Source organism: Grampus griseus, assembly GCF_964374135.1.
Source record: "Grampus griseus genome assembly, chromosome: 5".
NCBI lineage: Eukaryota > Metazoa > Chordata > Mammalia > Artiodactyla > Delphinidae > Grampus > Grampus griseus.
This window is the reverse complement of record NC_138998.1, coordinates 130662202-130686005: the sequence shown is the minus strand read 5'-3', so window position 1 is coordinate 130686005 and position 23804 is coordinate 130662202. Positions and strand designations below refer to the sequence as shown.

The following is a 23804-nucleotide window of genomic DNA, read 5'->3' as shown; positions in this document are numbered from 1 at the left end:
CATAGAGACAGAAAATAAAATGTATGGTTGCCTGGGGGTTGGGATGGAGTTGGGGGGAAACAGGAAATGATGGTTAATGGATACAGGGTTTCTTTTGAGATGATGAAAATGTCCTAAAATTTATTTCGATGGTTGCCCAACTCTGAATATATTAAAAAAACCATTGAATTACACCCTTTATGTGGGTGAATTGTAGGCTATGTGAATTTTACCTCCCAGAAGCTATATAAAACCAGCTAAGAATAGACAGGATTAAGGAGAAACAGGAACATGTGAAATAGATATCCAGAAACATAAGAATGTGAATTGACTAGGGAAATTAGAATTGCTGGCCAGGATTAAGGGAGCATTTGTGGTTGTAGTTATAAATAAAATGAGACCAGTCAGCATGTCGGAGGTGGTGCCCAGCCATATTCAGGTGCAGGTTAGGTAGAAGAGTTGCATTTAAAGCCAGTGTTGAGGTTTTTCCAGGCAACATGGTAAGGGAGAACCGTGGACTCCAAGACAGGTAAGGAGGAAAGTAAAGACGTGAAGGGCATTGGGGACTTGATCCTAGTGGGATTGAAGGTTGTTTTGGGAAAGAGGGTCAGAGAGTGGGGTACTTGAAAATGAGAATTCAGAAGTGATAAAGTTACTTGTAATGAAAGGTCCAGGACTTCTAGAGGCGTTGGCTGTGGTAGAATGCAAGACAAGATGATGGGCGGAGAAGAGGTAGAAGAACCGCCCTTTCTACTGATTTCCCTTTTCAGATGTTCTCTCTGCCCTTCCTTTTTGTGTGTGTGAAAGATCCAACTTAAATTTACATCCTCCATGAAAGGGTTCAACTAACGATTCTCCTGACATTTCAAGGTCCCCACTGGTCTCCAGTCATGATAGCAGCCTTCCCCTCCTTCACCACCCCTGTAATCTTTTAACATACCTGTTCTTTATTTCCCATAATTACCAACGTCTTCGCTATAGAAAGCACTGGCACCTCCCCTTTAATCTTGATTTTTACTGTTTGTGAAAGTGGTTTTTTGATTCATCGTAGGAAGTAGCCTTGGTTATTTAAACTTCAGTGTGTTTCTTGTACTTCTTGAATTGAAGTAGAGACATTTGGGGCTGTCACTTTTTTGGTCTGCCTTAAAATCTTGCTGTATTAGGAAATTTGGAGTCTTCTGTCTACAGTGTGAGTTTCCCCAGGTCTGAACTCTTCCCTTTTTTGTTTCATCCATGTTCTGGATAAGTTAACACCATGGTTCTTCTGAGCTCTGTACATTTAATCAGTGACTTCAGCACACTTCCACCAGGTGTAGCCTAGGCCCCTCCAACTCTCAGTATTAACACGTGAAATTTGTTGTCTGTCTCCGAAAATTGTTCCTCTTTCTAAATTCCTGCATTGAGTTGATGCCTTCATCCACCCACTCATTCGAAGCAGCTATGTTCCTCCATCTCATATTCTGCCAGTCCTGCCTACTAAAGGGCTTAAGTCTGTTCTTCATCTCTCGCACGTCGTTCAGTTGTCTCTCACCTCTTTTCCCTAGATTCTTGGAATAAGAGCCTAACTACTATTCAGTGTCCTCTGCCTCCTTGCTTTCCTGTATGCTATTTGCTGGAGAGGTCTTTCAGACATGAACATGAGGATCATCCCTGCTAAAAATTTCTCCGCGGTTTTCCCACCACTCTAGATCAGAGTCCAGGTTCCTTTCCATGGCATATAAGACCTGGATTGCCCCGGCCTAACTGTTCAGCCTCACAAACCTCATTTGTTTCTTTTTTAATTGATAGCAATCTGTATTCATACAGATTCTTTCTTGCTGCTTCAATAATAAACCTCATCTTTTCTCTCCTTGATTCTCATCAAAAGACATTCTGTTGCAATTCTCAGAACAACACACTTTACTGCTTCACTTTGCTAATAATATAATAGGCCTTTCCAGAAGCCGCTGTTTAACCAGTAATGTCCTTCCTTAAATTGGCCTTGAATGTTCTTCCTTTCCTTTGGGACCCAATTCAGACATTCCCCTGGGACTCCCGCTCAGATTCACACACACTGACTTTGTCAGTTCCACCTTTGTCACCATAATAGTGTGTGCCGTCTCCTATTGACAGCAATTGACATTTGTCTGTTTCTACTAGGTTATGTGCTGTTTGAAGGAAAAGATTATTACTTTTTTTAATCTTCATATCCCCAGCACATTAAATATGTTAATAATGTAAAGCTTAGATGTTCAACATATGTATGAATAAATAAAGTTTTTAACTCTAGAAAACTTGTCAGGTATTTCACGTCATACTTCCAAACAAAATGAATAATTGCTTTGAATGTCCTTTAGACTTGGGTAACTCACTGTGTATTCCATTGGTATATGCATCATGACAGCTTTCCTAATAAAAATAAAAATGAAATTCAGCTCTTATGCCTACCAAGGGCTTATGCCACCTGATATATTTTTTAATTAAATATAACTGTTATTATAAAAGCAGTACTTTTTTGTTCACTGCAGAACAACAGAAGAGAAAAAAATATCTAATTCCACCACTTCTGTGCCCTGAAGGCCAACATTTGGAGCTGTGGGAATTCTATTGGGGGAATCTGTAAACTTTGTTGGTCTGTAAAGGGTTAAAAGGAAATCAGCTTATTTACAAAAGAGGGAAAGAATTTGAATAATATTTTAAGTAAATCCCAAATACAAATATCCACATATATGGAATAGATGAATTAGGCTATGTTTTTCTCTTTATAAAAAATGTGCTTTGTAGGAGTTTTAAATATATGGGTGCTGTAAAAGTTAACCCTGTTAAATGAACCTGTATGTACCCTCAAATGCATGTTATAAAAAACTTAGAGATGTGTTGCTAGAGATCGGTTTATATTTTACAAAGAATCATTGCCCATTTGCTCTCTTCTGTACAAGATTGAGGTTGGCCTTGCTTCCTTTGGCAAGCTGTCAGATTGGTAGCTGAGGAAGCCATCATTATGGGGAAATCAGGAATAGGACCTTCCCATTGTCCTGCAAAGGTCTGTTTCCTCTTAAAGGTTCATCTGAACTTAATTCTTCTGTTACAATAAGATGCTTTGAACCCCTTCCTCATTTTTCTAGTGTTATTTAAAACTTGCTATTGGCCCCTTGAGCATATCGTTAGGTACTGGAATGTGCCACAACAAGTCTTTAACAGAGTAAACATTTACCGGTTTCATCCTTGAGTAAAGCTGGTGGGAAAGTAAAGTTCAATTTGTTGAAGTGTGCTTCTCTATATGATGACTCTATTGAAGGAGGCTGTACATGGGGGCACATTTTATGTTGCTTGTTTTAAGTTAAAGTCCACAAATGTTGCGGCTCTACGATTTCTTTAAAAGGTGGGAGCAAGGACATATCTTAGGTGTCTTGTTGTCCCTTGTATGGTATGTACTCAATATATGTTCACTAAATGATATGAAGAATGTTAGTTTGCCATGAATTTTATATCAGTCTGAGATAATAGTATAAGCTCTGTAATATATTCATTGTCTGGGATTTCCTGAGGAGAGTGTAAAGAGTCTATGGGGTCTTGGCCTTGTTCATCCAATTCATCATTTCTGGCTTTTCACTATGGTAATTAGCATTTCTCAACTTTAGGCCTGACATATGGAAGCATAATTTTTTCCCAGTTACCAAAGTGCTTGGTGGATATTGGGGGACCAGGAGAGGCCAGTAAGATCTCAATGATCAGAAAAGAAAAATGTGTTTTTGCAAAGTGAAATATTTAGTGTTAGGATACTTACCGTCTGTCAAAATAGATGTGTAGAATAATAATTTCAGCACTTAACTGTGTGCCAAGCTCTGAGCTCATGCTTATGTACTTTATCCCATTTAATCTCAACAACAGGCAGGTATTATTATCCCCATTTCTGAGGCATGTGTCCAAGGTTGCTCCTATGTGAGATCCTTTTCACTGAATGTATTTCTCTTTAAGCATTTAAAAGAAGGTACTCTGTTTAAGTAAATACCAAGGCGGTGAGTCTTCATGTTAAGAGTTATAAACTGATGCACATAACATTTTCCAGTCTACTCTGTTTGGTGCCTAAGTCTGACAGAATAGTATTGGACCATATGTCCTGAGGAACAAAAACTGAAGTAGAAATTCTTGTCTATCATATTAGTATTAATTGTTTATACAGAAAATCTAGGAGCAAATAGGACTTGTTAAATGTTTGCTAAAGTGAGTGGAAGTGATTGAAACTGTAAACATAAAATAATATGCTGGGGACAAAAAGGTGAAGTATTGGGTTTGCTCTCTGGTGGTTTTTCTGTCAGTGTCACGCAAGCATTTTTCTCACCTTTGCCAGTTGATGGTCATAACGCACAACTTGCTCAAAGGCATTTCTGCAGTACATGGGTAAATGGCACATTCTGACAATATCTGGAACATTTTCCTTTATTAGAATAACTCTTGTTGGTCATAGTATTTGCCTTGTGATGTTTATATTTGCAGAGAAATAAATTGAGAGAGACCACGATACCTGTTACTTAAGTTGTGAACCACAACAGATCGTCCTTTTCCATGGTATTATAAATGATGGGTTGAATTTGATTCTTAAAGCATAAGCACACTCCTGTAAATGGGAAATAAAGGCATTGTCACTTTCAGCAGCAGCACTAACTTTATCAGTTTTGCCACCTTTGGGAAAGTGAATAGAAGGTGACTGGCTGGGCACGCAGCATTGTTCAGCAGTCATTTCGGCATAGCAGTTTACACGTTATGCTGTGGTTTGAAGAGGGACTTGTAAAAATAAACTATGTTTGTGCATGGATCTTTATTTTATAAACATTAAAGTAATGCTTACTGCATAATAACTGCACAAAGCATTTTAATGACAGAATCAAAGAAACCTCCCTCTTCACTGGATTTTCTGGGTCATTGACCCCATTTTTTCCTAGTAAAAAGTCAAATTAAGACTTAGAGTAAGAAGTTTTCTTCTAAGAGTACACCTGAAATAACCTTCAGTTGGGTCAAATAGTTCAGTTCTTTATCTCATTATTTCTTTTATCTCAGCGCACATGTGTTTCTCAAGTATTTTGAGTGGTAAACAGCTACTAGTCAAGGCTATAGAAGGAGATTCTGACGTACTCTTTCCAAAATTTGGTATATTACGATTTCTTTTTGCAGCTTATTTTGACCTGTATCTATATTAGGTAGACGTGTATACATAGTATGTGTCTCCAGGACTGCTTGCCCTGCCTTGTTACTGGGCTGTCACATTTTTCTGCTAGGTAGACAGGCAGACAGTATGAAATTTGAATTTGGGGTTGAATTTCATTTTGCTTCAAGCCCCACAGGAAATAATTGGAAATAGAATATGCTGTCTCCTATGTTATTTTATTTACACTTTAATTTTTATTGCCTTGCAGGTACTCAAGGAGTAATTGGGCTCCAAGCCCCATCCACTGGTCTTCTTGGTGCCCGACCTGGCCTGATCCCACTCCAGCGCCCGCCAGGAATGCCTCCACCTCACCTGCCACGCTTTCCTCTGATGCCGCCTCGCCCCATGCCTCCGCATATGATGCATAGAGGTCCGCCACCAGGCCCCGGGGGCTTCGGGATGCCTCCGCCTCATGGAATGAAAGGTCCCTTTCCTCCCCACGGCCCCTTTGTCCGGCCCGGTGGAGTGCCAGGGCTCGGGGGCCCAGGGCCAGGCCCAGGGGGTCCCGAGGACAGAGATGGAAGGCAGCCGCAGCAGCAGCAGCAGCAGCCGCCGCCGGCACCGCAGGCGCAGCAACAGCCACCGACGCAGCCACCGCAGCCGCCGCCGACGCAGCCACAGCCGTTTAGAAACGATAACAGGCAGCAGTTCACTTCAGGTAGAGACCAAGAAAGGTTTGGAAGAAGATCTTTTGGAAATAGGGTGGAAAATGACCGGGAACGGTATGGGAACCGTAATGATGATAGAGAGAATAGTAATCGTGAAAGGAGAGAGTGGGGAAGAAGGAGCCCTGACCGGGACAGGCACAGAGACTTGGAAGAGAGGAATAGACGCTCTAGTGGGCATCGAGACAGAGAGAGAGATTCTAGAGATAGAGAGTCTCGTAGAGAGAAGGAGGAAAACCGAGGCAAGGAGAAGCCTGAGGTGACAGACAGGGCAGGCGGTAACAAAACCGTTGAACCTCCCATTAGCCAAGTGGGAAATGTAGACACTGTTTCAGAACTTGATAAGGGGGAGTCTGAGTCTGCAGTTGTAAAACCTTCTGAAGAGTTACCTGCTGAGGCTACCTCATCCGTTGAACCTGAAAAGGATTCTGGCTCAGCAGCCGAGGCTCCTCGTTAGAGACTGGAATTTGTCCACATGTGACAGTGACACTTCCTGGAGTGTAGAGCTTGAAGTGTACAGATGCTGTATTATACTTGCTCCTGCTATATCACAGCCCCGCAGTAGTTGGTGGGGAATTGTAAGCAATTTGATTGCTTCCCTTCTATTTAAAAATAGCCACAAAATAACAAAAAATACTGAAAATATGAATAAATATTACCCTTTTTGCTGTAACTTTTTAAAAGTTTTGACTTTAAAAAGTTTACAAATCGTAATTAGAAGTGCTCTCTATTTTTTTTTTTTAATTTAAGACAAGGTAACGGTGAAAGCTCCTCAAAAACAATAGGGATGTTTTTAATAAACTCTATTTTCGTAACAAACTTTAATGTGTGCTATTCTTCCTACACTGCATTAAGGTGGAAAAGGATTGTTCACCATCAAAGTTTGAGCTGTTAATACTGTGTTGGAGTCTAAATTAGACTTGTATATTTGATGGAAATAGACATCTTTATGTAGTTAGTCTCAAACACTTCATTTGTAATATTTTTTATTTTTAGCATTTCAATCATAAGGCAAAGGTTAGTGGTTTTAATGTTAACTGAAAAGCTTGTTTTGGAATTCAGTCAAGGTCTTCTTTTTTTGCCATTGACTTTGTGGTAAATGTTGCCCTAAATAATTAATTGTAAAAAAATTTTTTCGCTGGGGGAAAAACTGGACCCCAACATTACCCGTTGTACTATAAATTATCTGATTGCCTGGGTATTATTTAGAAAGAAGGTTGGGTGTTTTTCTTAACCATCCCATGAAATTTTTCAAAAGGGTGAAAGAAATCAAGGTTAGTATTTGCAACCTAAGAGCTTATGGTCTTACCTGTTTAAGGACTTAAATGCAACCTATTGTTTCTACAAGCCTCGCCTGTTGCCTTTCTTTACCATTTTTTAAAGTCCCCTGCTGGGCAGAGGTAAACTGAACTTTTTGCCACTTACAAAGTACTTTCTCTCTTTTCCTTAAAATTGTTGGGTTAACTAGGAAAAATAGTCGTAGGTTATCCAAGAGCTATTACATGAACACATCCAAAGCCAAATCAAACCTATACCTGAAATAGTAAAGAAAAGCAGTTACATAAAGCTGCTTACCTAGTGCCAAGGAAAAGACCGTTAACATAATCCTAGTACTTTCGGCCTTGAAGCTTTTTTCTTCTTAAATCACATTTTTAAACTGTCATTGTTTCAGTGTGCGTAAGATAACTTTTTTCTTTACCCTCATCCCCAGGCGAGAAGCTGCTTTATTACTTTGGTTTTGAGTTTTCTGCAGCAAGACCTTTGTTTGTTTTGATGGGGGGAAAATGTATTTATCTAGGGCAGTGTTCTTGAGTCCCTGCCTTTGGAAAGTAAGAGAAAATCCGGTTTCATATATGCAGATTTGAGTTATAAAATTTATCCTGTTTGTTTTATGTTGGCCCACTGAGAAGTTTAAAAGTCCCAGCTGAAACTGCTTTTGGAAATAAAAATACACCTGACTGATTAGTGTTCAGATTTCAAGGACTCGCAGCCCTGTATTTCCAATTGAAAGTATTAAGGGTCACCCTATTTGCACGTGACAAAACCCCGAAAGTACCAAGTGGTAGTAATTACACTTGAGGCTTTAAAGGACACAAGCAAGTCCTGTATTTGAGTCTTATCCCATTTATGTAACAAAACTGTACATTATGAAATCTGTTTGTTAGTGTTTGTTTTTAAATTCCCTACCTGATGGTAGTTGTAACCATTATTGTGAGCATACTGTTATCACCAATTTAAAACTTTGAAAACACACACAGACTACAAATTCTTACTCTAAATTAGCTTTTCCTCTCCTAAGTGACCTTCGCTTGATAAAGTCCATCATATAATTTACGACCAACCAAAACTGTTGCTTATCTGGCTTCCCTATCAGAAGTAATATTATAACCCACCGTCAAACCTGAGTTAGATTAACACTTAAAAGCATTCTCTTACAGGTACATATTTCCATTAAGAGAAACAGACTTGAATTCACTAACTAACTGGGTGTGTCAGTTCTTGTATTTAAACAAACAGAACCCACAATCAAACATTTCTTTGCTTCCACCTTACAGTGGCATAATGTATTTCTTTAAGGAGCTTATCTGAAAGCAGATTGTGCCAACCTCTACTTTTATTATAAACTAAACGTTCACAGTTCTACAAAAATGCAGTATGTGCTATTTGACAGGTAGGTAAGTCTTCTCAGCTACCTGAAGCTCTAACTAACTTGCCATTCACAATTTCACTGAAAGTTATCAAAGGGCTCTCTTAAACTGTAACATCTACTTTTTAAAATAAAGGTACCACTTTAATTTCCCTAAAGCTAACAAAGGATAGCCTATTTGTCTGAGATTAAAGTTCAGCTTAGTCTTAGCTAAATGTACCAGTTGCTAACATTTTAAACATTCTGATCTCATTTAGAACAAACACTTTCAAAAAAGAGCTCTATGGAAGTTAATACCCGTCAACATATTACTAAATCTGTTCCATTCAAGCTCTGTGTATGAGTATCAGAGCTAATTTAGAATTTCAACTTAGATACTTTAATAGGCTCAAAATACAGTAGTGCCACAGAGAATGTTTATTGCAGGCTTGAGAACTGAAGAAATTCAGACAAATAATATCCATATGTGACTAAGTTTGGCAAAATACAGAGACCACTGAAACAAGACACTTTGAGTATGAGTCTTATAAAATTATACAAATCTTCAAGTGATCATGAATCAGTTCTTATTACAGGTACTTAAAGCAATTAAAAGTCACACAAAATACACTTTTAAGGTTACGGTGTTTAATGTTTCTCTAAATTTCTACAACTAGCAAGATAACATATGCGTTACTAGGACTCAAGACCACCTCCTAGGGAATGTTTATTGGGCGATCCCAATTACACCACAGGCCAAACGACTTCCAGCGTTTCCTGTCTTTGTACTTTCTTCATTTCCACCTCTGCCCAAGTCATCTGGTTTTTCATGGACCTTTAAAAAATTTTAAGAACACATTAACTTAGGGCTATCAAGCAATTACCGTATCTTCTCAACAATACCCAAAAGACTTTTAAGAACCATTTAATATTAGAAAATAACATGTTAAAATAATTTTACTAGGAGGAAAGTATACTAATATTTAATCTAATAGTAAAAAGTAGAAACTACTCCTCAAAGCTTTTTCTTGATAAAGCAAAGAAATAGTTACCCTCAAACACTAGGTAAGCAGTGCTATCTCTAAATGAAATACAAAAAACCCACACAATTAGGTTACACGGCTGCCACATGCTGAATCCAACATGAGAAATTCTAGTAATCTCAGTTACAGTAGTCATTCTTTTATTGTATAAATTGCTTTGGGGGAAAAAAAAGTAAACAACAAAAAAGAACATCAAAATCATGCCTAATTACGGACCCATAAACAAGAGGTAATCCTAAAAATATCTTGACGTATTCGAGCAGTAGTATTTTAAATTTTGCTCATCAAACACTGATACGTGATTTTTCTGCTTCACAACTACAGGTGAAGAAAATTCTAAGAATAAAAGGGTCAACTGAAAGGAGGTGTCTCCTGAATGTTAACTGTCCTCTGGGGCAGGCAAAAGGGAGCCTATCCTAGGTGGTGTTCTGTATGAACCAGATGCAGCTCTACGTAACTTGGGGCAACTGCTTCCCACGTATTAAACAAGTGGTGATAACCTGCAGACATGAATGAGTATTAGTACTGAGGTCCATCCGATTTCAGACTTAAGACGCTCTGGTTAACTACAAGGGGAAAACCCAGTAGTGGCAAGAAAGTCTGGCCATTTAAAAACTAGATGAAGACCACTCCTGTTTCTGTAACACAAATCTAATTAATACGATCTAATGTAATCTACTTTATTACCGCATCTTAGCAAAACAGTGTTCTTAACTGACCTAGATCATTAATTATTCTTCACTGTAATCATCCAATAAAATAATTGCTTTTCCTAATCTGAACTAAAAGTACAATTTATATGGATCCTTAGAAACCAGGACTAATAATCATGAAATCATGAAAACATATGTGACCATGTGTTAGAAGTAATTTTATGCATATTCTTATTATATGAACACTTACCACCATTGTGCGGCCAATGATGGAATGGTCTCCACAGAGTGAGATTACGGAATCTTCAATACGCACTTCGGCCACACCATTCTGGTCAGCCTTCACATTGCCCAGGTCTCCAACATGCCTAACGTTGAAAAAGCGTTAGAGGGATCAGGACTGGTTTCTATTTAACTTTACTTCATGAGCTAAATTAAAAATGGACTGAGTCAGATATGTAAGGGTGGGCTAAGAGGTGGATACAGTCTGTATCAAATAGAACCCACTTTTCCAGACTGACAAAACCCTGAAAAACATGTAAGTTTAAAAACAAGTAACTAGATGTTCTAGACACACAGCTCTTCAAACACAGGCTTCAAGTCTATAAAGCAATGCTCTGGGAAGAGTGGTAGGATGGGGTGCACCTCTAATTTCACAGGTAAAGGACCAAAGGGTAAACTCTAAGTTACTGAGTTACGCCTGTTACTTCCTGGCATGGCAGAGCTATGCCCCTAGGCCTCTGATATAAAAATAAATTAATCCTTGTCCTTAAATTTAATATTTTCCTGAAAGGCTCTCAGAAAACAAACACAAATGGGAGTCTCACTGAATTTTCAATATCAAATTTTTACCTACAAACCTTCCAGTGTTTCACAATGGTTTATTTTGCTAGTGGTTGACAGTACTGTTATTCATGACATTTCCTGTATTAGATCCCTTTGACACTTGTATGAGCTCTATATTCAATAAATGCTACAAAACCAAATCGTTTTAAGTGTCCCTATTTAATTCCTTAGCCCAAGGGGTAAGCCATTCCAGCACTTGGGGGCAAGGGGTTACATGAGGGCAACAAACTCAAGAGCAGAGGTGCAATTATCTTAGCATGCAATCTGCAGGTCATATACCCATACTGCCCCCTCAAAGCTGTCGCTATTATTTCAAAAAGAGTTAAGGTCACTCACCTCTCTTCATCCTCTGGCCCACCGTGTTTTTTGGATAGAGGGTTAAAGTGAGGACCTGCACTGGTACAGCCTGTTTACGAAAAAAAAAAAAGTGCTAAATTATGAATCAAAATTCCAAAGTAAGTTCTCAAAAGAAACTGGTCATTGCTAAAAACCTCAAATGGAGAAAGTACTGACCCACACTGCGACTTCTAGGCTAATAAAAACAGAAAGCAACACATTAAACAGGCAGGGAGTAAAGACATTCTAACTACTGTGTAACACTGGTGAAGTTAAATTAATACCCTTCTCTGGTCTCTGGTTTCTTCACTGCCCTGTAAAATGAGAAGGCCAAGACTCGATCTTCAATAGTTCTTCTGTTAAAATCCCATGATTATGATCCTACTTCATTAGACAACACCACACCTCAACTACAAAAAACTTATCTCCCCAGCAACATACTACCAGGCAGCTCTCCTGTTTATGGCCTTTACTTTGCGTGCAGAATATAAAACGGCACCTTAATCCAAGGGCTGCTGCCCGGCACAACTCCGGGGCATTCAGACTGTACTCTGTAAAAATGGCACTCCAGTGCACCAGGGAACAGCGTTCACATAGAACACAACCACGACAATGCAGGAGGCTCTTTCATGACATGGTTCTTCATTCAACAGCTGACAGAAAGTTTCCCCTGTTCACAGCTTTTATCCATCCTCTACCCAGGGAGAAGACATGCAGGTTACAGAAAGTAGCACAGTAAGTCAAAGCCACAGAGCAATCACCTCCCAAAGCAGAAGCAGTAAAACCAAAAAAAAAAAAAAAAAAAAACGACGTGAGGAGTTTTTTTTTAATTAATAATTTATTTTGGCTGCACCGGGTCTTCGTTGTGGCATGCAGACTCTTAGTTGCAGCATGCATGCGGGATCTAGTTCCCCAACCAGGGATCCAACCCGGGCCCCCTGCATTGGGAGCGTGGAGTCTTACCCACTGGACCACCAGGGAAGTCCCAGGACCTTTTATAATTGTTGAAATGGATCAAATCTGATCATTAAATCACTATTTACAGAAACCAAATTATGGAACATTAAAAACAAGTTCTAAGACAGAAGGGATATGTGTATACATATAGCTGATTCACTTCACTGTACAGCAGAAACCAACACAACATTGTAAAGCAATTATACTCCAATACACACACACACACACACACACACACACGTTCCAGCACAATGAATTAAGTTCTCACCATAAAAAGTCTAAACACTAAGTTTACTCAAATATGGCAATTTAACCCATAAGCTTTTGTTGACTTGCTTCTAAACCCAACTTGAGAAAATGGAAGCACAATCCAAAGTGTGAAGAGTTTACACCCCCTCATCAGTTTGTACCTTGCCCCCCCCCCCCCCCCCCGCTAAGGCCCTTAGGCTAGAAGCGCAGAGCTACCTCGCAGGGTTATGCAGATATGCACCCTGCTTGCCACACCCGCCCTCAAGCCCCAGCTCACCAACACCTGGGAGTAAAGGGGAAGGTCAGAAAGAAGCTGCGTTTTTACTTAAAACACACCTGAGACTCTTACATAATCAACCCATAATCACAAAACATCAACTCCTTCTCCTTCCATTCCACACGGAAGAGTCAAAAGCCATTTTTATCCCTGAGATCGACTTTAGTAGTCATATTAACTTGACTTTTAAAAAAACTGTCACAAGTTTTTAATGTTTGGGGGTAACTCTACTCGGTGTATCTTACTAGGTGAAATAACTGTCAGTCACTAAACCAGCACAGCACCCACCTTGTGTATTATCTCCAAATTGATGGACATGGAATCCATGATCGCCTTCAGTCAATCCTGTAATGGATCCCGATACCACGACCGTCCCATCTTCCTTTATTCAAAGAAAAGTGCAAGAAGTTTGAGACAGCAAATGCTTCTGAACAAAGAAAACAGTTGAATTATCTTTACCACTGACAGGAAAGTGAAAAGAACATGGACTCAGGAGTCGAAAAATCTGTGTCCAAATCCCAGGTCCGCCGGGAGCAGTGAACCTCCAGCAAGCTGCTAAGCTACTCTATTCATACGTAATATGAATAAGTTCTTGTTTATTATGTAAATATTTCGAATAGGTCGTACTTGCGCATAGTGAGTGTCTGTGTACAAATCAAACTTTTGAACCCAAATGTTAGCACATCATACACTTTTTAGCACCCTACTTTCTTCATGCACTCTTCTATGTTAGCAATCATACAAATCTGCCTTAAAAAGAAAAACAATATCCAACTTGCTACCCTAGGATCCCTGTTCTCCACTCTCCACCAGAGGGGTGTTGACCCGTTTCCGGCGTGGATATCTTTGATTTACAGCCAGAAAATATCCTACCTCACTGCACCTGGGGGACTGATCCTAGTCCAAACAGAAGTACTGCTTTCTCAAGTCTTTTTAGGCATTGAAACCTACATAACCTTTCCACTACAGAGACCAAAAAGAAAGGACAATGAAACACTAAAACAGGTGAAAAAAAACACACTGCAATTCAGGCAATGTTGATGGATAATGGTACCGCATGCTACATATAGAAATCAAAGAAGTTACTTCTACAGCTACAAAGAGATCTTAGGAAGTAAAATAAAATAGACACAGCATCCACACCATATAGTAATACACGACGGTGTCTTTGTTTTTTAAAAAGCCAGGGCCAACAGTTACAAGAGGTGTTAGCCTTGAAGATCGTACTTTCCACTGGCTAGATACCACTGCTCAACGGAAGCAGCCTGGCAACCGCTGCCTCTTGTGTTTCTTTCTGAGAATAGATACACTATGATTCTTCTACGTACAACCTTTAATTTTGGAGAACCCCAAATGTGAAAGTAATTCCCCCAAACACGCCATGTTATCAAGAGCACAGACAGACAAACATGGCAGGTTCTTCCAAGCCTCCACTTAATTGGTAATGCATAGAGCACAAGAAGTTCAACAGTAAGCTGCCTGGGTACAACCCTGCAGGGACCAGGCTATTGTCTCAAATGAGTAAAACAGGTCAGGGAAGCAGGAGGAATGTAAACCGGTCCAGCACAGCGTTGCCCTGGGCTAATGAAGGCTCAGTATGGGCAGATCTCCAGATTTTTCAAGAGAAGCTAAGAATTTGGACTTAATAGGTGAAAATTTCCGATTTTTGAAAACTGGAAACTAATCCAAACTTTAAACACTCAATAGGCCAAGAAATACAGTTTATTGTCAATTTAATACATCTGCATATCCAAGGGTCTTTATCAGGTACAAAGAGCACCACCAAAATGATGCTGGAACTTAAAGGAGGGGCCATAGAAGCTGCTCAGGGAAGGTGGAAAAACCAGTTTAACTTCTGAATGCAACACCACGAGCCGTTTTCTCAATGGCCACAGGGCAAGAATCCCTCAGAGACTTCTTAGGTTCTCTAGTGGAGAGAGAGAGGATGGACAAAACAAAGTCTTGCAAATGAAAACAGCAAAATTCAGTCAAATATCAAAGAGCCTTTTCTAGAAAATTTGGAAACCACCTAAAGGAAAAAAATTAAGCTCAAATATAAGCTCTCTCGTTTAAATCTCACAGATGGGGGACACTTACCTAGATTACTTTGCATGTCCTCTCACATTTCCATAAACCACTTTAACGATTAAATCTCATTCATATTCCCTCATGATTAACAAGCCAACATAAACAATTTTCCACCCACTGGTAACCTCACTAAGATCTGGGGGGACAGGCTTATCACAAGCACCTTCCTCACAACACCTGTGTTTTGCAGTGTCATCAATGAGTATGTCTGTACACTTTATTTTACAAGATTTGTTCAGGGGTTTATCCACCTGCATCTCAGTTAACAGGCCCACGGGTAGAGAAATTTCAAAGTCACTTTACAGGGAATTTGTTTAAACGAATGCTCCAAGAACAGAAGTGACAATTCCATGCAATGGAAATACTCTAGGTGTCCTAACATTGGACTTCCAAACCTCATCCACTACCCTCTACCAACAGGAATTCTCAATCCTCCGTGCACTGTTAAGAACCACTTTGGAAGCTTTAAAAAGAGCAACACTCAGACTGCACCCCATCAGGTTTTCATGTAATTGATCCGGAGTTGAGCCCTGCTATCTGTATTTTAAAAGCTCCCCAAATGAGTCTGCTGTGCACCCAGAGTTAAAAATCGCTCCTCTGGAAAACCCCCAACCATGGAGGCTGTTAGATCTCTGGCTTTTGGAGCTCTGACCAGGGCCGTCCTCTTTGCCCTTAGAGGATGACCCTGACCTAGAGCAGGGGTCAGCAAACTTTTCTGTAAAGGATCACTGTCACCTACTCTTGTTTTCACGACCCTTTAAACACAAACATATAAAACCATAAATATATAAAAGCCACTCGGCTCGAGAGCTGTACAAACACCGCCTCGGGACAGATTAGGCCCGCGGGCCGCAGTCTGCAGACCACCTGAACTAGAGAGTTCAAGGTGGAAAGTCCCAAACGGATACGGATGCTACGAAACCCAGACGGCCCAGCCGCATCCGCCACCCCCGGGTCTCAAGGACCGGCCAGGCTTCGGACTGCGCAACTCAGCATCCGCGGTATCTCAGGACCCAGAATCTGAGCCCGCAAGAAGGGCCACAGCGTCCTCAAGCACCTCAGGTCTCCGCCCGGGCCTACGGACGCCGAGGAGGCGCCAGGGCAACCGGCTTTCCTCTCACGCTTTCTCTCCTTCCGAAACTCGCGGTGGTCGGCACCCACCGGGCCGGCCGGGTGTTCCCTCCCTACACTCCCGCCCAGGCCTCGCCACGCACAGCCGCTGCTGGGCTCGCCCGGTGACTCAGCACTCCGCGGCCGCGCGCGGCTGTCGGCTCTGAGGGCGCCGCACGGCCGAGGACCCGGGGGCCGCCGACCCGCCGACCCACGCGCCGGGTGCGTGGCGAGGTCGGCCCGAGGCCCCGCCGGCCGCTCCCGGGCACAGGTGTGCGGGCACGGCCTCGCCGCCGGTCTCCCCCCGCCGGTCCTTGCCTTTTGTTCGAAGTGGATAGTACCCTGCACCGGGCCGTCGCCCTTCAGCACGCATACGGCCTTCGTCACCATGACTCACGGGGACGCGCTCCGGTCCACTGCGAAGACCAGAGAAGAAGCGGGAAACACAGCCGAGGACGCAGCACCGCGCCGAGCCGCGGCACCTTTATATGCCGGGCCGCCGCACCCCGCCCACCCTGGCCCGGAACCAATCGCCGCCCGCGTTCTCAGCCCGCTCCCCACGGGACGCAAGTGGCCGGGAATCACCGGGGGCGGGGCCAAAGGGCTGCCTGGGGCGCCTTGCCTTTCGCGCTGCTGGCTCCCTCCGCCCGGCGCCCGTAAAACGCCCAGAAACCTGGAACGGCGAAAAACAGCAGCCCTTCTCCTCCAAAGGGTGTAGTCCGTGGATTGCAGTACACAAAATAAGGAAAATGAGGTATACGCGGCACGCCTTGAAGATCTGAAGTCCCTTTGTCTGGAAATGTAGTTAGTTATAACTGACTTTGGTCATAATATTGTCGCATTTGTTTTTTTAAAAGTTGGGACTGTCAAGCTGGGTGCTTTTGATAGCTTTTACTTTTTAATTGTCTTGTGTTTTGGGTTTCGGAGGGTATGTAAAGTCCACGCATCTCAGCCCCTGGTCTCACCTTTTCTTCCCCGCAATTTTCGTAGTCCTAAACGTATAGAGTTACTTGGTTATCAGAATTGTGTATTCTTTTCGAATATTTCCTGTTTGGCAAGGCCGCAAACGTGAAAATACCAAAGAATGTCAACTGATTGATTTCTCCATACCTCTGCGTTTTGTCTGACTCTGCTGCCCCAAATGTCAAGGAAAAGGGTAGAAGGGGTGAATAATTTATGATACCTCCGTACCTCAGAGTACTTCTTATCCTTCAAGGACAAGACTTCAAAAACATGAAATGAGCAAACAGTACAAACTACTTCTGTGGGTTTTTATTTAAAAGTATACACATATTTACTTGTGCGCTCAGAAATCTAGAAAGATGTACAAAGAGACTATGGGTGGGTACCTTTGGGGAGTGCAAATTAAACTTTTACTAATGTTCTCTCAAAAAATTTTTTTACGATACATGTGCATTTGTCTGCCACAGTTCGGCTTAGAATGAGAATTCCCCTCCCCCCGCCAACACACACACATACTTTTGTTGGCAGAACAGTTTGATAAACCAGGGGGCTGGGGAGGGGAGCATCAAGAGAAGGATTTTCATCTTCCCTCCCTTCGGGGCTGCCTGAATAACAAAGATGAGTGAACTGTTTTCAGAGGTGAGGTTAATTTAACCTGGAAGTATGCCTTAGACTTACCCAGAAAACTCATTAAACTGCAGGTTGCTATGTTTCTGACTCAGCGAGTCTGGGGTGGGAACCTGGAATTTACATTCCTACCTTGTGCCCAGGTAGCACTGATGCTGGCACTTTGAGAAACTCTGACTTGCAGGTGTTGTTCATGCCCAGTGAAGTATGCAAGTTGAGGGCAAGAGCTGGACCTACTTGACTCAAAAGAGGAGATAGAGAAAGCATCCCGAAAAGAAACTTGGAGTCAAGGGGACCCAATAAGGGACACACCTAAGGGAGAAGAGCTTTGGCTACTGGGGATTTCTGTTTTTGTTTTGTGGGATTGAAATCCTTCCCATCTCCCCATGAACTCCAACGCAATCTGCATTTCCCTCTAATGCTCCGTAGGGAGGATTTAGTTGTAAGGATGATGAAACACTGACACGTAGTTCAAGGCCAGAGTGAAACAAGGCAGAAGCTGATTCAACCACATCTTGGCTGTCCATAACTTATTTATTGAATTACACCCTTGGACTCAAAGGCATCTTCTGTCAGAGATACACAATCCACATTTTTTTATCATCCTCTTGAAAGTATACATATTTGTAATTTTGCTTGTTGTACTTACTAGCATTTCCCAGATAGCTGACTTGTGCTAGGCAATTGCATAAATGTGCAAATTCCAGCCACAGGGTCTTTGCCCAAGGCCAGAGTTTCTCTTTGGCTTCAAAATTCCAGGAAGTTGGAATCAGATTTCAGTTCGCTGGCCAACAAAGCAGCCCATGTACAGAGTGGCCCTGGGACCCTGAGTCCCTCCTCTTTTGAGATATGTAGACAAAGCCTGGGTCAGTGCCAGGGCTTGTGTCATGCAGGATTAGAGGACCCCTGGGGTTTATTCCTATGACCACCCTCACACCTGGGCAAGGGGGTCCCACACTTTAGAGGACCCTGTTCTGTTCCTCTCAGGCCATATTTCCCCTGGGGGGTGTTTTGCCAAGAAAATGCTTCCACCCAGAATTTTACCCCTCCTTCTAGAACAAGGTTAAGGAATATAAATATGTGATCTTGAACAGTATTTGTTTGCTTCTAAGGCAGCCTGTGCGGATGAATAAGCAGTTTACCGTGTGTCATTCTGGCATTCCTGGGGATGAAAATCGGTGTTTGGGGACCTCTGTGGTTAAGAGGTAAGCAAGAAGGTAGACCAGAAATTCGGTCTGGCGTTTCCATCCTTTTCTCTTCCTCTCCTTCCTTTCTTAGGACTCACTCTTCCCCTTTCTCCTTTATCTCATCTCTCTCTTTCCCCAAATCATTTTTTTCTTCTGTAATCCCAAGGTGATTCCCCCCTTTACACCTTCCTCATGCTCAGGAAATAAGTAGTTTTTTAATTTCCTTCACATCACACATCACAAAGGGATTATCACCAAGACCTTTGTTGTTGAAAAATATGTTTTTATATGAATTGTAGGAAAATGTCAGAACTAGGGAAAATACAAAAGAAGCAAAGTACAAAGAGAGAAGCTTTTTAAAATATTTATTTATTTATTATTTGTATTTTTGGCTGCGTTGGGTCTTCGTTGCTGCGCGCCGGGCTTTCTCTAGTTGCAGTGAGCGAGGGCTACTCGTTGTTGCGGTGCGTGGGCTTCTCATTGTGGTGGCTTCTCTTGTTGTGGAGCACAGACTCTAGGCGCACGGGCTTCAGTAGCAGCACGCGGGCTCAGTAGTTGTGGCGCATGGGCTCTAGAGTGCAAGCTCAGTAGTTGTGGCGCACAGGCTTAGGTGCTCCGCAGCATGTGGGATCTTCCCAGACCAGGGATCGAACCCATGTCCCCTGCATTGGCAGGCGGATTCTTAACCACTTCGCCACCAGAGAAGTCCCAAGAGAGGCTTTTTTAAATGCTAAGAAATAAATGCACTAATAACTAGGAAGCAGGGACTTCCCTGGTGGTCCAGTGGTTAAGATTCCACGCTTCCAATGCAGGGGGTGCAGGTTCAATCCCTGGTAAGGGAACTAAGATCCCACATGCTGCACGGTGCAGCCAAAAAATAAAAACAAAATAACTAGGAAGCAAATTAAAAACAGTTAAAGGCAGTATTAGCTAGTCCTACCTGCATATATTTAATGCTAGTAAATTCCAAAAACTGGAAGCTATTACCAGTAAACACTGTGAGAAGATTATATCCCAGAATCACAAAGTATCTGAGGCATTTTTTGTTTTGTTTTTTGTTTTTTGTGGTACGCGGGCCTCTCACTGCTGTGGCCTCTCCCGTTGCGGAGCACAGGCTCCAGACGCGCAGGCTCAGCGGCCATGGCTCACGGGCCCAGCCGCTCCGCGGCATGTGGGACCTTCCCGGACTGGGGCACGAACCCGCGTCCCCTGCATCGGCAGGCGGACTCTCAACCACTGCACCACCAGGGAAGCCCTCTGAGGCATTTTTGAAAGTTGGAGAGGGAAAATTATAAAAATTAATTTATATTGTTAGTAAACAGGAGTGAACAGCCTGGGATTAGAAATTTGCAAACTATAATTGAGAGTTAGCTGTATATTTAATAATCTTGGCTATAACCTGTCATACGGTCTCTGTTTAGCAGTTGCAGCCTGGGCTCAGGCCCACTCTGGCCCACTGTATCATCTTGGGTAATTCTCTCTAGAACTCAACTGTAGATCAGAGGCACCTGGGTTGGGTACAGTGCTTGTCCACAGTGGCTGCACCTCAGAACCACCTGGGAGATTTTTGAAAACAGTGTGCTTGGGCCCAATTATATTCACAGCTTCAAATTGCATATATTTAAACAGTAAATGCACATTACATTGCTGTAAGATACGTAAGATACCAACAATGGTTTTCACTGGAAATAGGCTGCTTACCTTGGCACTTTCCATCCCATGAAGAAAATAAACTTATATTTGATTAAACAAGCATAACCAGGTTTCTGTTACATGAGGTCGAAACAATTTCTAACTGATGAGATAAGAAGCCACAAAAGGAGTTTTAGCAGGAAGCAGCTTGATTGTGTTCATGGGTGAGGTCAGGGTGCATCTGGGTGCCTGAGAAACCTCGAAGTGCTGAGCTGGAAGTGTCCTTTTGGACACAGATGTGAACCTCAGGGTCACCCCTAAGTGTAGGCTCTATATCAAACTCAACACACGTGCTATTCAGATTTGTAAGGAAAATGTAGTTACTCGTTCGCTTTAGGGGATATAATTGTCTTCACGATTCCCTACCACTCTGGGTAGGCAACTGGTGAGACTTAAGCATCAATGACATTTTCTCGGGTTCGTCTGGTTTAAACAGTCTCTTTAGAGCAGTGATCCTCAAACGTTAATATACCTTAGAATCAGCTGGAAGGCTTGTTAAAACTCAGATTGCTGGTCCCCAACCCCAGAAGTTTTTTCTTTAAAAAAAAAAAAAGCACTTTATTAATATATAGTTTATATGCTATAAAAAATTCACCCATTGTAAGTATACACTTAAGCGATATTTTTAGTACATTTATGTAATTGGCAACCATTACCAAAATGCAGTTTTAGAACATTTCCATCAGCATAGGAGATTTTGTCATCTGGTTTTTGCTTAAGCCATTCTCCCACTCCGAGCCCTAGTCAACCACTGATCTACGTTTTTCTCTATAAATTTGCTTTATCTGGACATTTCTTATAAATGGAATCATACAGTATGTAGTGTATGATTTTGCACCTGGCTTCTTAGCGTAATGTTTTAGAGCTTAATCTATGTTGTAGCATATTTTGGTAGTTTGCTCCTTACGTCTAAAAGAGTACTCCATTGCCGAATATACCATAAATTGTTTTTCCAGTCACAGGTTGGTGGACATTTGTGTTGTTGAATTGTGTCCCCTCCAAAATTCATATGTTGAAGTCCTAACCACCTCGAAATGTGACCTTGTTTGGAAATAGGATTTTGGAAATGAAATTAGTTAATATGAAATCATACTGGAGTAGGGTAGACCCCTTATGCAATATGATTAGTATCCTTATAAAAAGGAAATTTGGACACAGATAGGCAGACAAGGAGAACACCATGTGAAGATGAAGGCGGAGATCAGGGTGATGGTTCTAGAAGCCAAGGAAAGCCAAACATTGCCAGCAAACCCCAAGAAGCTGGGGGAGAGGCATGGGACAAATTCTCTCTCACAGCCTCAGAAGGAACCAACCTTGCTGACACCTTGATCTCAGACTTCTAGTCTCCAGAACTGAGACAATTCAATTTCTGTTATGTAAGCCACTTTGTTACAGAAGCTCTAGCAGACTAATGCAAGGTGATTTCCAGGTTTTGAATATTATGAATAATGCTGCCAAGAACATTGGTATACACATCTGTGTGGACATACAGTTTCATTTCCCTTTAGTTTGCTTTTTAACTTTTGTCCAATTTTTTTAAAACCTCCAAACAATATTTCAGTGGTTACATTATTTTATATTCCCATCAGCAAGACAAAGGTTCCACTTTCTCCACATCCTTGCCAACACTTGCTATTATTTATCTTTTTTTATTATATCCATTCCAGTGAGTATGTAGTGGTATTTTATTGTACTTTTATTTTGCATTTCCCTAACGACTAATGATGTTGAGCATCTTTTCATGTGCTTATTAGCTATTTATATATCTTCTTTGATGAAATGTCTATGCCAGTCTATTCCCATTTTTGGCCTTATCACACTGGCTGGAACCTCCAGTGCAATGTTGACCAGAAGTGGTGAGAGTTGAGATATTTGGGTTGTTCTCAATAGTTAGGGGAAGCATTCAGTCTCTTACCATTAAGTGTGATATTTGCTGTAGGTTTTTCATAGATGCCTTTTATCCAGGTTGAGGAAATTCCCATCTATGCCTAGTTTGTTTACATGAAGGATGTTAGCTTTTGTCAAATGATGTTTCTGCATCTATTAAGATGATCATGTGGTTTTTGTCCTTTGTTCTATTTATCTAGTGTACTACATTGATAGAGTTTCAGGTGTTTAATCAACCGTGCATTCCTGTAATAAATCCCATTTGAACGGAGTATATAATCCTTTGTATGTGTTGTGAATTTGATTTGTTAATATCTGTAATGTTATTTTCTTGTGATGTCTTTATTTGATACCAGGATAATACTGGTGTCATTGAATGAATTGAGAAGCCATCCATACTCAGGCTTTTCTTTGTGAGAAGATTGTTCATCACTAATTCAGTTCTTATTAGAATTCATTTTAGATTTTCTATTTCTTTTTGATTCAGTTTTGGTAATGTATGTCTTCTAAAGAATTTGTCCACTTCATCTAAATTGTGTAATTCGTTGATATAGAGTTGGTCATAATATTTTCTTATAAATTTTAAATTTCTATAGGGGTGGTAGTAGTGTCCCTGCCGTCATTACTGATTTTGCCTATTTCTTTGTTGCTCTTATTTTCTTGCTCAATCTTTACTAAACAGTCGTCAGTTCTGTTAACGTTTTTCAAAGAACCAACTTATGTTTCTGTTTTTGTATTTTGGCCACACCATACGGCTTGTGGGATCTTAGTTCCCCAACCAGGGATCAAACTCTGGTGGAGTCCTAACCACTGGACCTCCAGGGAATTCCCCTCAAAGAACCAACTTTTGGTTTCACTGATTTTCTTTATTGTTCTTCTGTTTTCTATTTCACTGATTTCCAACCTAATCTTTATTATGTCTTTCCTTCTGCTTGCCTTGGGTTTATTTTGCTCTTCTTTTGTCTAGTTTCTTAAGGTGGAAGCATTGTTTATTGATTTGAAATCTTTCTTCTTTTCTAGTGTGGGTATTTAAAACTATAAATTTCCCTCTAAGCATTGCATTAGCTACACCCATAACATGATACGTCACATTTTCATTTTAATATAATTTGAAATATTCTCTAATTGCTCTCATGATTTCTTTTTTCACTCATGCATTAAAATATAGTGCTTAACTTCCAAATATTAGGATTCCCCAAATTTCCTTCCGTTGTGTTTTTTGTTGTTGTTGTTTTGGGTTTTCTTGGCCATGCCACACGGCATGTGGGATCTTAGTTCCCTGACCAGGGATCTAACCCATACCCCCTGCAGTGCAAGCACTGGAAGGGCAGAGTCTTAACCACTGGACCGCCAGGGAAGTCCCATGTTGTTGATTTCTAATTTAATTCCACGGTGAGTTAAAAGAATAGACTCTGTATGATTTCACTCCTTTTA

At 41.3% G+C, this 23804-nt stretch overlaps 2 protein-coding genes across 5 annotated transcripts in view; one reads left to right on the top strand and one right to left on the bottom strand.

The window, feature by feature from the left end:
• The window catches only part of SCAF4 (SR-related CTD associated factor 4), a 56204-nt gene extending 49556 nt beyond the window's left edge, over nucleotides 1–6648 (top strand). For all 4 annotated transcript variants that reach the window (XM_082655071.1, XM_082655070.1, XM_082655072.1 and 1 more), the window contains exon 20: nucleotides 5373–6648. In XM_082655071.1, coding sequence (XP_082511197.1) covers nucleotides 5373–6286 — 914 coding nt within the window. In that variant the 3' untranslated portion in view covers nucleotides 6287–6648. The remainder of the gene's footprint in view (nucleotides 1–5372) is intronic.
• A 2438-nt stretch (nucleotides 6649–9086) lies between these two features.
• SOD1 (superoxide dismutase 1) lies at nucleotides 9087–16494 on the bottom strand. Its single transcript, XM_082655700.1, has 5 exons — nucleotides 16333–16494; nucleotides 13105–13198; nucleotides 11334–11403; nucleotides 10402–10519; nucleotides 9087–9290 (listed from the first exon to the last, which is right to left on the bottom strand). The coding sequence occupies exons 1-5, from the start codon at nucleotides 16402–16404 to the stop codon at nucleotides 9183–9185; spliced, it is 462 nt and encodes a 153-aa protein (XP_082511826.1). The 5' UTR covers nucleotides 16405–16494; the 3' UTR covers nucleotides 9087–9182.
• Between the last annotated feature and the right edge of the window lie 7310 nt (nucleotides 16495–23804).